Source organism: Microcaecilia unicolor, chromosome 3 (genome assembly GCF_901765095.1).
Source record: "Microcaecilia unicolor chromosome 3, aMicUni1.1, whole genome shotgun sequence".
Taxonomy (NCBI): domain Eukaryota; kingdom Metazoa; phylum Chordata; class Amphibia; order Gymnophiona; family Siphonopidae; genus Microcaecilia; species Microcaecilia unicolor.
In genome coordinates, this window is record NC_044033.1 from 77,080,633 (window position 1) to 77,095,423 (window position 14,791).

Below are 14,791 nucleotides of genomic sequence, written 5' to 3' on the forward strand. Positions count from 1 at the left end.
TCAATCAAATTGGGGCAGTCTAGATTTCCTGAATAGATGAATAATGGTTAGGTGTTGAAAGCGACATAAAATACTTTGGTCACATACAGGGCCGTGCCTAGGGTCTCTGGCGCCCCCCCCTGCAGACTATCAGTTGCCGCCTCCCCCTCTCCCCCCCCCCCCCTCCGGTGAAAATGATTGCTCACCACTTGCCACACTGACAGGAATTGTCAGCAATATTCTTAGAAACAAATTGCTATACATTGCAAAATAAGATAGCAGATGTAAATTCTCAAAGTGGACATATTCCAAACTAAAATGAAAATAAAATGATTTTTTTCTACCTTTGTTGTCTGGTGACTTTCTTTTTCTGATCATGCTGGCCCAGTATCTGATTCTGCGGCTATCTGTCCTCTTAACTCCATTTCCAGGGCTTCTTTTCCATTTATTTCTTTCCTTTCCTCCTTCTTCATTTCTGGTCCTCAGCTCCTGCCTATTTTCTTCATCCATGTGCAGTTTTTCTCCTCTCTTCCTTTTCCCTCATTTCATCTCCTTCATCTCTCTTCCCTCCCCTTTATGTCCAGCAATTTCTCCTCTCTCCCTGAGCCCTACCCTGCAATCCATATTCATCCATGCCCATCTGTCCCCTGCCCCCCTCCATTCTTCCCTATCCAGCAATTCCCCTCTCTCCCTGAGCCCTGCCCTCCCAATCCATGCCCATCTATGCTCCTCTGTCCCCTGCCCCCTCCATTCATCCCTATCCAGCAATTCCTCTCTCTCCCTGAGCCGTACCCTCCCAATCCATGCCCATCCCCAGCCCGCCCTCTGCTAACTCCAGGCTTCGCTCCTTTTCTCTTAAGGCACCTTATGCCTGGAATAGATTTCCTGGACCTATACGTCTCTACCTGTTTTCAAATGTATGCTGAAAACCCACCTTTTCACTGCTGCTTTTTAACTCCCATTACTTCCCTCACCCTTAACTGTCTTGTCTGTTTTGTATTATTTAGATTGTAAGCTCTTTTGAGAAGGGACTGTCTCTTTGTATCAGGTGTTCAGCGCTGCGTGCGTCTGGTAGCGCTATACAAATGCTAATAATAATAATTTAATGCATGGTAATCATTAGCATGCGCTAAATTCATTAGCACACCTTAGTAAAAAGACCCCTAAGTTTGTACCTGAGGCAATGGAAAGTTAAGTGAATTGCCCGTGATCAGAAAGAGCCACAGTGGGATTTGAATTGAGCTCTTCTCATTTTCAGCCTGCTGCTGTAACCACTAGGCTACTTATTGATTTACAGTGATTTAATATATCACCCATTGCACAGTGGTGCTGCTCTGTGGTTTAATATTATTGCAAAATAAAATTTAAAAGAAGGGTGGGAAAATGGAGAACAGGTCTGTAGTGGATAGAGAACTAGACAAAGGAATGGAAAAGGAGAGAGGGAAAGAAATATCCCTAGGTGATAGTAGGAACTAAACTAGGAGCGAGTTGAGTTGAGGGAACCAAATTGAGTCTGTAGTTTATTTGAAATAACCAGGATTTGATCAGTTTCTTAAATTTTTGTAGCGCTAGTTCCCTTCTAAAGATCAGGGGAAGAGAATTCCACAACTGCAGTCCAACATAACTGAAAGCAGAATGCGATACAGTATCCAGATGTAATTGATTGTGAGAAGGAAGAAATAGAATGGTCACGTGCTAAGAATGCAAGGCCCTCTTCTCCCCCCCCCCCCCCTCCCCAACATCCCTTTCCTTTTTTTTTCTTTTAACTTTACCTCCGTCCAACAGCGTAGCGTCAGTGAAGGAGGCGGTGCTCCCGACGTGTCTAGCCTTCCCTTCGCTCATGTTCCGCCTTCTTCTGATGTCAAGGAAATGATGTCAGAAGAAGGCGGAACATGAGCGAAGGGGAAGGCTAGACACGTCGGGAGCGCCGTCTCCTTCACTGACGCTACGCTGCCGGACGGAGGTAAAATTAAAAGAAAAACAAAGGAAAGGGATCTTGCTGCGGGCAATGGGAGCGGGAGGGTGAGGTAAGCATGGTGCGAAGGCGCCCCCCTGCCATGCTTACCCCGCTTACCGTATTGGCACGGCCCTGGTCACATACCTTATAAAATGCAAGCCAAAAAATGGAGCAAAACATAAGCAGTCCAGCGTACATTTAGTAAAAACTGTGATCTTTTTAGGTTGATAATAAACATAGCTACTCCAGCAAAGTCAATAAAGGTTAACGCCTGCTTACTTTTTCTACCAACTGACATCAGTGTGATGTTGTTGCTTATACTAACTATGAAAATGTAACTTACTGAAGCTAGAATTATTGTGAAAAACTAAACATTATGGTGTGAAATGACTTGTGGCTGAATTTCCAGCAAAGAATTGGACAATGAAGGGCTTAAATAACTTGCTGCCATTACCACTCTAAACTCCATGGCTAATGCGTTTAAAATGAAATTAAATAAAGAAAAAACGCAGTGCCTGGTTCTCTCTTCCCAATACTCCCCTTATCTCCCGACTACTCTCAACACCCCTGATGTCAAACTCCCCATATCTGACAACTTAAAGATACTGGGAGTAACGATAGACAGCCATTTATCTTTTAATAACCACACTAAACTCGCCACGAAGAAAATGTTTAATATGATGTGGATATTGAAACGAGTGAAGCCTTATCTCCCACTCAACACTTTCCGGAACCTGATACAGTCTACTGTTATAACCCATGCCGACTACTACAACAGTGTCTTTTTAGGATGCAAAACCCAAATACTGAAGACTCCAAACTGCCCAAAACACGGTTGCCAGACTTATTTTGGGCAAATCAAAATTCGAAAGTGCATCACCTCTTCGAGGAAAGCTTCACTGACTCCCCATCAAAGAGAGAATAAATTTTAAGATCAACAGAATGACCCACAAGATCATCCACAGTGAATCCCCTGGCTACATGAATGAATTGATCGACCTCCCTGCTAGAAACAGATCTATTTCTTCACAAACTTATCTTAACCTACACCTTCCCAATTGTAGAGGAATTAAATACAAGACCTACTACGCATCCAGTTTCTCCTTTTTGGGCAGCCAGCTTTGGAACGCTATACTCAGACCAATCCGATTAATAAACGACTTCTTGCCCTTTAGAAAAATGCTGAAAGCTCATCTCTTTAAGCAAGCCTACCCAAATGCCCCAACCTAATCTCGCCAACTTCCACCCCCAATTCTGTTCTGACTTAAATACCAACTTCCCATCCTTCTCTTTCCATCTCTCCTTAATTTTATCCCTCCTTACCCTTTCTCCCAAATTACACTATCCTATCCTGTCTACCCTCTTTTTATCCTAGTCATATATTATCTAGGTCAACTTATCATACACTACTAAGCTCAACTTTACATTGTTTTACTGCTGTTTTATTAAAATTCTATTAACTTTGTATTTCAAATTACTATGTAAGCCGCATTGAGCCTGCATTGTGTGGGAAAGCACGGGGTACAAATGTAATAATAATAATAATCCATTCCTTCGAAACTTAGCAGAGATTGGGTGGCAGAGCCGGTGGTTGGGAGGCGGGGCTAGTGGTTGGGAGGAGGGGCTAGTGCTGGGCAGACTTCTACGGTCTGTGCCCTGAAAATAGCAGATAGAATCAAAGTCAGGTATACACATAAAGTAGCACATAGGATTTATATTGTTGGGCACTAGATGGACCGTACAGGTCTTTCTTACCGTCATCTACTGTTACTTTTTTTTGTTACTTATAATGATCCAGGGAAACTGGTCACCATGTGGACTCTTTCCAACTGAGTGGCAGATTGCATAGCTTTCTGGTACCCCCAATCAGGCATGCAACACCCAGATAGCAAAGGTGCTCATCAACTCTGGCCAAAGCAGGTTCTATTAATTTTAGAGAAATGTCCATCCAAAATATTTTGCAAAGTGGCCACATGGGTCTCCATGCTTTGCTTTTTCAAAACACTTTTGTCTGGACTGCTCTGCAGCCCCAGACATGGTCTTAACCTCAGATACTCAAGACTCCAGCGCTGTCCTGAATAGTGTGTAAAAATACCACCGGAACAACTCAGAACAACAGCTCCCTGATGCTCAGTGCTAATGAGACACAAATATAAGCACACTCTTAGCGCTGAGCATTAAGGAGTTTGGCGGGAGGATTGTGCTTTGTTATGGGAAGATTGCGCTTGGTGCATGCATACACAGAAGAGTTCCGCAGTAAGCTCAACTCCTGTGTGCATTTGCCTGGTACAACTTGAACATATAAAGCACACATTGGTGTCTGTTTTCTGCACCTAAATATAAGCGTGTTATATTTCTTCTATTTTTATTTTGTTTTGTTTTTTTTAAAGCTTGGATGCATATATTTAGATGTAGGAAACATGCTGTTGTGTGCTTTCACTTAAGTCTGCTGTCGTTTAAGGGCCTGCACGGGCTTTCTTCTGCTTCCAAAAGCAATCAAAACCAACAGATTTTGCAGAAAGAATCATGAGGCATCCTCTCTTCCAACACCCTAATGCCTGCTTCGACCTGGCGTTCTTTTTTGCAGCAGTATGGCTGTTTTGTTTTGAATGCTCTTTTCTGAGCGTTGAGGAAGAATACAAAATACTGTTCTGTTTTGAACGCTCTTTTCTGAGCGTTGGGGAAGAATACAAAATGACCTCATTAACATGAACTTAACTGCATTAGCATGCTACTTACGCTGTAAGTTTGTGTGCTCATTTGTTCCCACGCTTTGGGCCTCTGAACATTCTGCACAGATAGTACAGCGCTATTGACCTCTGGCACCTGCATTTACTTTGAGTATCAGGGCTTAGTTAAGCTCTATTGTGCAACTTAACTGTACAAATCAGCAATTCATCTCAGGCCAGCAGATAGTAAGCCTTCCACAATGGCCCTCAGCTTTGGACTTGCTAGCAAGTGTGCCTGTTTTGCTTTGCTCATATATGGAGAAAGCAGAGTTGCTTATCTGTAACAGGGATTCTGCATAGATCACATGAAAATTCGATCACATTTTTTTCCCCTCCTCCTATTGCCTAAAAAGCAAAAACAACTTTGAACAATAAGGAAAGCAGTTAAAAGGATGTTGAAGAACCTTATGCTCATGCCTATAGAATTGGAGTTTTAGGACATTTTAAGGCTTGCAGAAATCCCTACACGACATCAAAAGAAGCTGCTGAAATCTGTAGTGGTGGAGGGCTCTAGGTATGCTGGCTCAATGATATCACCAGCAAGCATGGCCACGATGTTTTGCTGTCTTGGGAGAAACCCATATTACAGATAAATAACTTTGCTTTCCAGTTTCTGCAGCATAGAAACTTGGTAAAAATATTTTTCCTTTCAAACTGCCTCTCCCATTTTTTTTTAGCTACTTCCTAGCCCCGCAAAACTCGCACACGAGTTGGATAGAATTCCATGATCCATTCTCTGCATACTTTCACCTCAGAAAAACAAGTGGGTAAAGGCTTGCAATTTTCTATAAGCTGCTTCAAATGCTGTTAGCCTGAATTGGGACCATATTATATAGAATGCTTGCAACCTTTGTTGGTGCCATTCTGATACCTACTATATTTACTCTGGATGTATCTCAGCTACTTCAGGTGTGTAATTCCCATTCAACCAGATTGGGATGGACCCTCTAGGTAGGGAGGGTGAATATTTATATATAGTGAAACTTCTGTATAAATGTAGACAGTTTTCAAGAAACCTCTGACTAAAACCAAAATCTAGAGAAAGGTAAAACTGAGGATCATGGGTACTACTTCTAGTTTTGCTATTCAAAATACTTACAATTGCCTGTCCTAATTAATATGGAACTTTGGAGAAATGTGGCCTATTGTATTATGAAAACCTAAATCAAACATGTTTCATTGTGTAGAAAATTGATTTAATCCAGTATTTTATTTCTAGGAACAATGAATCGTATGTCTTATAATGAGAAGTCTGATATCTGGTCTCTTGGATGTCTGCTGTACGAGTTGTGTGCATTGTCGTAAGTAGAGATGTAAAGGGGAAAACCTAGTTTTAAGGGTTGGAAAGTGGAAGTTTGATACAAATGCATGAACTGCTATTTGTCAAAATACTTTTCTTTTTTTCTAAAATCATTTGTATAGCTTTAAAAGAATACTACAGCATATCTTAAGTGTGTGCGTATTGAATTTTTTTTCCCCATTTTTGAGGAATGGGGAACAATGGTCAGGTTGTATTTATTTCTGCTGCTCCATTTACATTCTCCCTCAGTTTTCCATTTTTTTTTCTAGCTTTATTGTACTTTCCTTCATTAGCATCTTTCTCTTTGTAAGCTTTCATATATCTTTAAAATGTCATCTAGCCCTCAATTGCAGCTTATTGTCTCCCGATTATCGCTCATCCCTAATGCTCCTTGCATCTCCCCCCCCCCCCCCCCCCCCCCCCCCCCAGGTTCTACCTCTCTCAGGTATGAAGCCATTGATTATTTTAAACTGTTGCTACTCACCAAGCACATATCTGGAATATACATTCATTTAAATAAAGCCTTTGGCTGCCAGCCATAATAGATAGTCGACATGGAAAGTATTTTCATAGCTTGTGGGCCATTGCTTCCTGGCCACTTAACTCTCAGAAATTTTAAGAGGCTTAAGACTGAAATAAACTTATTAATGCATACTTAAAGCATGACAGCAATTACCTTGGCTGTAAGCTGCATATGTTTGTGTGAAAATTGAACCTTTTGTATTTTATCCCCAGAATCTGGTATGGAACATAAGCAGAAATGAACTAGTAGGAAACATGAATAAATCCTTCAGACCATTAGGATATCTCAAGGATATTAGTTAAGTTGCAACGGAACACAGTGGGGCTTCCAATCCTGTGATAGCACAACAGTCTGTATGGCTAGGTTTACTAGCTTGTGAACACCTAAAGGGAACGTGGTCCAGAAGCTCAATATAGCAGAAAATACTGAGCACTGGGAGTAGGCCCCGTCTGATTAGGCTTCAGAACCAGTGCTTCCCTATCATCAAGCCGATCAATCCATAGACTGGTGGTGGTGGGTTGTGTCCATCTACCAGCAGGTGGAGATAGAGAGCAATCTTTTGCCTCCCTACATGTGGTCATGTGCTGCCGGAAATTCCCCAGTATGTTCTCTACCTCAGCAGGTGTGTGGTCGCACAGCAGCAGCTCTGGCTAGGTCTCCAAGCCTAATTGTTTAGGTTTTGTTGAGTACCTGGGGTTGAGGGCTCTTCGTGAGTAAGTGCAAACCTGGTGGTGCCAGGTCCCTCCTTTTCTCCCCCCTCCCGCTGGCTCCGTTTAAAAAAAAAAAAAAAAAAGATTTTTAAAAACGTTCAAAAAGGACGTCCATTTGCAGCTGCTCACTGGAACAAGTCGTCGCTGCTCGGAGCAAGAAGCAGGTAATTTTTACCTTTTACTAGCGGGCAGGGGGTTCCCCAAACTGTCTCCACGTGGCTATGGCCTTGGATGGCAAGGGCGCGAAAAGACGCTCCCCGGAACGCGTTCGCGCGCCTAGAGGGGAAGCGGGGGGCTCGAAGGTAGTCGCCTTTTTTGGGCGCCCTTTCGGAGCTGGGAGAGTTCCCCGGTTTTTCCTCCGGCACGGCGGCCTTTCCCGCCTTAGGCGCCCATCCCCCGCTGGCTGCCCTCCCGGTCGTGACCAGCCACGCTGCTCAGACGGCGTCTTCTTGGGCCGCCCTCGAGGGGGGAGACGTTAACAGCTTGGTCGTCCTTGACTCGGCCGACGGTAAAAAGTCGGTGAAATTAAAGCGCCATTCTTCTCGCGCGGCTCCTTCTCGGAGTTTCGTGCCGGATGCTATTTTGGACGCGCAACACGCCTCTCCCCCGCTCCTGGGAGCGCAGTTGAAGGGCGCCTCTAGGGCCGCGGCACAGGCTGCAGAAATGCACAGACTGGGGGGTTTCTCCCCTGAGTTCATTTTGCTGCTGCATCAGGCCTTTCTTATGCAGAACACTGCCCCTGCTCATCTCTCTGATAAGGGTGATGAGGCCTCTGTGCTTAAGCGTCCTCGGGTGGATCTTCCACCCCTGGGGGACTCGGTCTCCTCTGATGTGGAGAACAGCAGCGTGTCTGAGTTCTCCCAGAGATCCTTAGCGGACTCTATGGAAGAGACTGATCCTCGCTCGGATGGAGCGGACGACCCCTCTGCAGCGGTGCTTTTACGCTCAGCGGATTTGCCCAACCTGCTTGTGCAGGCCATGAGCATTTTGAAGATTGCCTCTCCGGAGGAAGGCTCTCTCTCAGCCTCTACTGGCTCTGCCATTATGCTGGGAACGAAGCGCCCGCCTAGAACCTTCCACGTTCATGAAGCCATGCAGACCTTAATTTCAGCGCAATGGGATGCCCCTGAAGCGAGCCTGAAAGTAGCCAGGGCTATGTCCTGTCTGTACCCCTTGCCTGAGGGGGAACGGGAAGCCTTTGTCTGGCCCACGGTAGATTCCTTAATCACTGCCGTGACTAAGAAAACAGCGCTGCCGGTGGAAGGTGGCACTGCCCTGAAGGACGCTCAGGACAGGAGAATGGAGGCGGCCTTAAAGTCGTCCTTTGAGGCGGTCGCTCTGAGTTTGCAAGCCTCGGTTTGCGGCTCCTACGTGGCTAGGGCTTGTCTGACTTTTGCAGCGGGCTTCCCCTTCGGATTCTTCCTGCAGGGCAGAATGGCCGACCCTGGAGTCGGGTTTGGCCTACTTGGCAGACTTGCTGTATGATGTTTTGAGAGCCTCGGCCAAAGGTATGGCTCAGACGGTCTCTGCGCGACGGTGGCTCTGGCTTAAGCACTGGTCTGCTGACCATGCCTCTAAATCTCGCATAGCCAAGTTGCCTTTTAAAGGCAAGCTGCTCTTTGGGGACGAGCTGGACAAGATTGTGACGGAGCTCGGCACGTCCAAGGGCAAGAGGTTGCCGGAGGTCAGGGCTCGGGCCGGCAGTGCCCGTCCTGGTTTCTCTAAGGGCCGATTCCAGGAAGCTCGTCGATATCGCCCGGGCAAGTCGGCCTCCTCTGCCTCTGCTTCCTTCAAACGGAACTTCTCCCCCAAGCAGCATTCCTTTCGCAGGGACCGCGCTGTCCTGGAGGTTCGTCCTCCGGCCCACCCCCAGGGTCGCATACCCAATGACGGGGACCTGGTCCATGGCCCAGTGCAGATAGGAGGAAGGTTGTCCTCGTTTCTGGGCGAGTGGACCAGGGTAACTTCAGACGCTTGGGTCCTGGAAGTCATCAGAAACGGCTACAAGCTAGAGTTCTGCCGACCCCTAAGAGACGGGTTTGTAAACTCTCCTTGCAAGTCTCAGGTCAAAGCAGCTGCCGTGCAGCAGACTTTGAACAACCTGATCCGCCTGGGCGCGGTGGTCCCGGTGCCAGTAGATCAGCTTGGCAAGGGGCGCTACTCCATTTACTTTGTGGTGCCAAAGAAAGAAGGATCTGCTCGGCCTATTCTCGACCTCAAGGGAGTCAATCGGGCCTTGAAAGTTCGGCACTTCCGGATGGAGACCCTCCACTCCATAATAGCTGCGGTGAAAAAGGGAGAATTCCTGGCCTCCCTGGACATCAAGGAAGCTTACCTACATATTCCCATCTGGCCGCCTCATCAGCGCTTTCTGCGCTTTGCAGTACTGAGCCGACACTTCCAGTTCAGAGTCCTCCCGTTCGGGTTGGCTACGGCTCCGCGGACCTTCTCCAAAGTAATGGTGGTCATCGAGGCCTACCTCCGCAAGGAGGGAGTGCAAGTCCATCCCTATCTGGACGACTGGCTGATCCGAGCCCCTTCCTATGCGGAGTGCGGGAGAGCTACAGACAGGGTCATTGCTCTTCTGAGCTCCCTGGGATGGATCATCAACTGGGAGAAAAGCCAGCTGCGTCCGACTCAGTCCCTGGAGTATCTGGGAGTTCGATTCAACACCCAAGTGGGCAGAGTGTTCCTGCCGGACAACCGGAGCGTCAAGCTTCAGACCCAGGTGGACCAGTTTCTAGCCTCCTCTACTCTTCGAGCTTGGGACTATGTGCAGCTGTTGGGCTCCATGACGGCCACGATGGAGGTAGTGCCCTGGGCCAGGGCTCATATGAGACCACTACAGCACTCTCTTCTGTGGCAGTGGACTCCAGTCTCGGAGGATTACGCCGTACGCCTTCCTTTGGATCCAGCGGTGCGAAAGGCGCTGAGCTGGTGGCTGAGGCCAGGCAAGCTGTCCGCAGGAATGCCTCTTACGACCTTGGAGTGGGTCGTCGTCACGACGGACGCCTGCTTGACGGGCTGGGGAGCCCACTGCCTGGGACGGACAGCGCAGGGGCTCTGGTCTCCTGCAGAGACGAAATGGTCCATCAACCTCCTGGAACTCCGAGCCCATTCGGTTGGCGCTTCTAGAGTTTCTCCCGGTACTGGTGCTGAGGCCGGTGCGGGTCCTGTCGGACAATGCCACGGCTGTGGCCTATGTCAATCGCCAGGAAGGTACCAGGAGCGCTCCTCTAGCCAAGGAGGCCATGAGGATATGCCTGTGGGTGGAAGTGAATCTGGAACAGCTGTCGGCAGCCCACATTGCGGGAGTCATGAATGTCAAGGCGGATTTTCTCAGTTGCCATACCTTGGATCCCGGAGAGTGGCAACTGTCTGCTCAGGCGTTCTTGGACATCACGAAACGCTGGGGCCGGCCGAGCCTGGATCTGATGGCGTCCTCGGCCAATTACCAAGTACCGCATTTTTTCAGCAGAGGACGGGACCCTCGATCTCTGGGAGTCGATGCTCTTCTCCAGCAGTGGCCGCCACAGGAGCTTCTCTACGTGTTTCCGCCCTGGCCCATGATGGGCAGGGTGCTAGGCCGGGTGGCAAAGCATCCGGGCCGGGTGATCCTGGTGGGTCCGGATTGGCCCAGACGTCCCTGGTATGTGGACTTAGTCAGACTCTCGGTGGACGACCCTCTGTGGCTGCCAGCGGAGCGGGGCCTCTTACATCAGGGTCTCGTGGTGATGGAGGATCCCTCCCCCTTTTGTCTTACGAACCTGGCTCTTGATTGGAAGCGGCTGAGGAAGAAGGGCTTCTCAGACAAGGTCATCGCCACTATGCTGAGAGCGAGGAAGCGCTCTACTTCTACCACTTACGCCAGGGTTTGGCGTACCTTTGCGTTGTGGTGTGAGGCAGGCTCTGTATCGCCCTTCACTGCTCCAATAGCTTCAGTGTTGACGTTCCTGCAAGAGGGGCTGGAGAAAGGCCTGTCGCTCAGTTCGCTGAAAGTCCAGGTGGCGGCTCTAGTTTGTTTCAGGAGTCGTCTGAAGGGGGCTTCCCTAGCTTCACAGCCAGATGTGCTACGCTTTCTCAAAGGAGTTAATCACCTGCGCCCCCCTCTGCACTCGATAGTGTCTATGTGGAATCTCAATCAGGTGCTACGGACCTTGCAGAAGCCGCCCTTCGAGCCCTTGCCAAGGGCATCGCTGAAGGATCTGACGTTGAAAGCGGTCTTCCTGGTGGCTATCACATCAGCCAGAAGAGTTTCCGAGCTCCAGGCGCTCTCGTGTATAGAGCCGTTCCTGCGATTCACTGAGGCAGGAGTATCGATTCGCCCAGTGCCTTCCTTCCTGCCCAAGATTGTTTCTCGAGTCCATGTGAATCAGCAGCTTTACCTACCCTCCTTTCGTAGGGAGGATTACCCAGAGGAGTACCCTGCGCTCAAATACCTGGACGTCAGACGGGTCATCATCAGATACTTGGAAGTGACCAATGATTTCCGGAAGTCGGATCACCTGTTCGTGCTGTTCGCAGGCCCTTGTAAGGGTCTGCAGGCATCTAAGCCTACGGTGGCACGTTGGGTCAAGGAGACGATCGCGGCAGCTTATGTGGCGGCAGGGAAGTTTCCGCCTATTCAGCTGAAGGCACACTCTACTAGAGCACAAGCAGCCTCGATGGCGGAGTCCAGATCTGTCTCCTTGGAAGAGATTTGCAGAGCGGCTACTTGGTCGTCGGCTCATACCTTCTCACGACATTACCGCTTGGATGTGGCTGTTCGGGCCGAGGCCCAGTTTGGGGCTTCAGTTTTGCATTCAGGGATTTCCATGTCCCGCCCTGGGTGAGTACTGCTTCGGTACATCCCACCAGTCTATGGATTGATCAGCTTGATGATAGGGAAGGTAAAATTATGTATCATACCTGATAATTTTCTTTCCCTTAATCATAGCCAAACAATCCATAGCCCCTCCCAGATATCTGTATTGTTCGTGTTCTGGTTATACTTCAGGTTCAAGTTCAGTCTTCATTTCCTGTTCACGAGGACTTCGTGTTCAAGTTCTTCCAATTTGTCTCTTCGAGTTGAGACAATTTTGTGTTAGTGAGCTGCTGCTTCCTCTCCCCCCCTGTTTCGGCGGTGGCTGAATTGATAACTAAATTATGCCGGCGCTCCCTCCTGCTTCGTGCGGCTGGTAGGGTAGCTTTGTATCCCTCCCCCTTCGGCGGTGTTAGGGTAAGCCAGCTCCTCCCGCGGTTGCGGTAGCAGGATAAGCCAGTTCCCCCCGCATCGGCGGGTGTGGTTTCCCGCCCACCGCCCCGGCGGTGGTACACTGGAATATTTCCCCTCCCCCGCTTCGGCGGTGGTGAGCTGGGCAGAGTGTCCCTTTGTGGGTGTAATTCTCTAAGTGCTGAGTCCTGCAGATGGAGCTTTGATATCGACATACTGGGGAATTTCCGGCAGCACATGACCACATATAGGGAGGCAAAAGATTGCTCTCTATCTCCACCTGCTGGTAGATGGACACAACCCACCACCACTAGTCTATGGATTGATCGGCTATGATTAAGGGAAAGAAAATTATCAGGTATGATACATAATTTTACCTTCTCAAGCTTCCCCTGGAGTCGTACGTATTCATTTGGGTTTTCAGAATTGTTGGGGAACATGTGTTAGACATTTGTGTAGACTGGAGATCCATTGTATGCAAATCTTCTCATATGTGTTCATTGAGGTAATCTTAAAAAATCGACTGGCTATGTGTACTTTCAGGAGAGGGTTGAGAAGCACCACATTAAACCAGATGGATCAGAATATAAACAAAGTTGTTCAACTAGTAAGCACTAGACTTCCATTTCTGAAACTTCTCAGAACAATATTTCAGAAAATGAGAATGCCAAATGCTTGATAACATGATGAATACTCCCCCCACCCCCAGTGCCACTTTTGAAAATGTTGATTGTGTTTGTTTTAATTTGCCTTCCCAAATCAAAACTTAAGGTGAATTTTATATTTCAGACATAAAAGATGAGCACACACTTAACGCGTGGAAACAAATGCAAAGAAAATACAAATATGCAATAAGACAAACCAAAAAGTCATACTACAAAACCAAAATAGGGCCTGACTACAAAGACACGCATAAACTTTTCCAGCTCGTGAACAAACTACTAGATACCACACCGGTTACCACAACCAACATAGACACCCCATCAGCAGACAATCTTGCTAAATACTTCAATGAGAAAATTATAAAGCTACGAAACACGTTACCACTTAACACCACTGACCATGAAAAATTCATTGAATGTCTGGAACCAATCCCCGATGAATACCCAGCAGACCGAATCTGGACAAACTTCGCTCTACTTACCGATAAAATCGTCACCCAAGCGATCAACAAATTTGCCAAATCCCACTGCAAATTGGACACGTGTCCCAACAACCTAATAAAATCCGCCCCTCAACGCTTCATAGCAGACATCACGTCACACCTAAACTACATGTTACAACATGGACTCTTCCCTAAGGATTAAAGGAAACATACTACTCACCCCAATACCTAAAGATTCTCTTCTTTGGGCTACTCTTGGAAGCTGCTTTATGAGCCATTAGCTGAAGCACCTCTCCTGGAAAACAGCTGACTGAAAGGCAGGCCTGGAGTGGGGATTCTCCTGTTTGACTTTGCAAAGTTTGTTTGTTTGTTTTTTTCCTTTCCTTCTATAGCAAGAAGTGTCATGTCTATTTCAAGTGGCTGGAGGAGGGAAGCATTTGAAACAGTTGACCCAAGGCAGGCAAGTGCAATTTAGTTGCTGAAGCTGGTGAAACTCTCCCCTTCCCTGTGGCGTAGAGGGCCCCAGGTTTTTTAGACCCTTGTGGGGGTTCTAGGGATTATGTCCTGGTCAGCTCAGGCAGGCTACACAGCCAGTGTAGGTGGGGTGAAGAGGTCCCCTAGAACTTCTGCCCAGACTGGCAAGTAGGTCAGACAGCTGGTCAAGGGCTCAGATAATAGTTGCCTCAAGCAGCACTTAGTGTGCAGGCTTCAGTCTGCAGGGGTTATTTGGCAAGAGCTCTCTTGCAGTCTGGGACAGTCTTTTAGTGGATGTCCTTTATGATCTAGTTTATATTGTTGATGGGCAGTATTGCCTGCAGGTGGCTCTGGTCAGTGGACTTGGCTTCTAAAGCATGTTGAAGCAAGCTTCTCTTGTAGTTATTTTTTGTGGAGGGGATCTGGAAAAGCTTGTCGAGGACCTGGGGAGGCAAGACCACAGCAGCTCCCAGAGGATAGGTAGAGCCAGGTCATATGCAAGGACTGAAGACAGTACCACCAGGGTAAGCAGTCTTCAGTGTCTGTGAATCAGTAGGATTTGCCTTTTTTGGGGGGGCTAGGAGGCTGAGGGATAGTGGTGCCTCTGCTGCCACCTCCACTGTTTAGAGATCTCTCCAGTGAGTAGCTGAGGGCCCTCTCCATGAAGGTGCAGATTAGAGGTTATCTCTTCATGTTCCACCAGAAGTGGGCCCCCATTATCTCTGACTAGTTATTAGAGAGAGTCTGGCTGGGTTATGCCTTAGAACTGCCAGAATCAGATACCTTTGTAGTATCTTCCTAT

The 14,791-nt window shown here is 47.8% G+C and overlaps 1 protein-coding gene across 1 annotated transcript in view; it reads left to right on the forward strand.

Annotated features, from left to right (window-relative positions):
• The window catches only part of NEK2 (NIMA related kinase 2), a 162,721-nt gene that overhangs the window by 65,782 nt on the left and 82,148 nt on the right, over positions 1 to 14,791 (forward strand). The window contains 1 exon segment of the mRNA XM_030196073.1: positions 5,885 to 5,970. Coding sequence (XP_030051933.1) covers positions 5,885 to 5,970 — 86 coding nt within the window.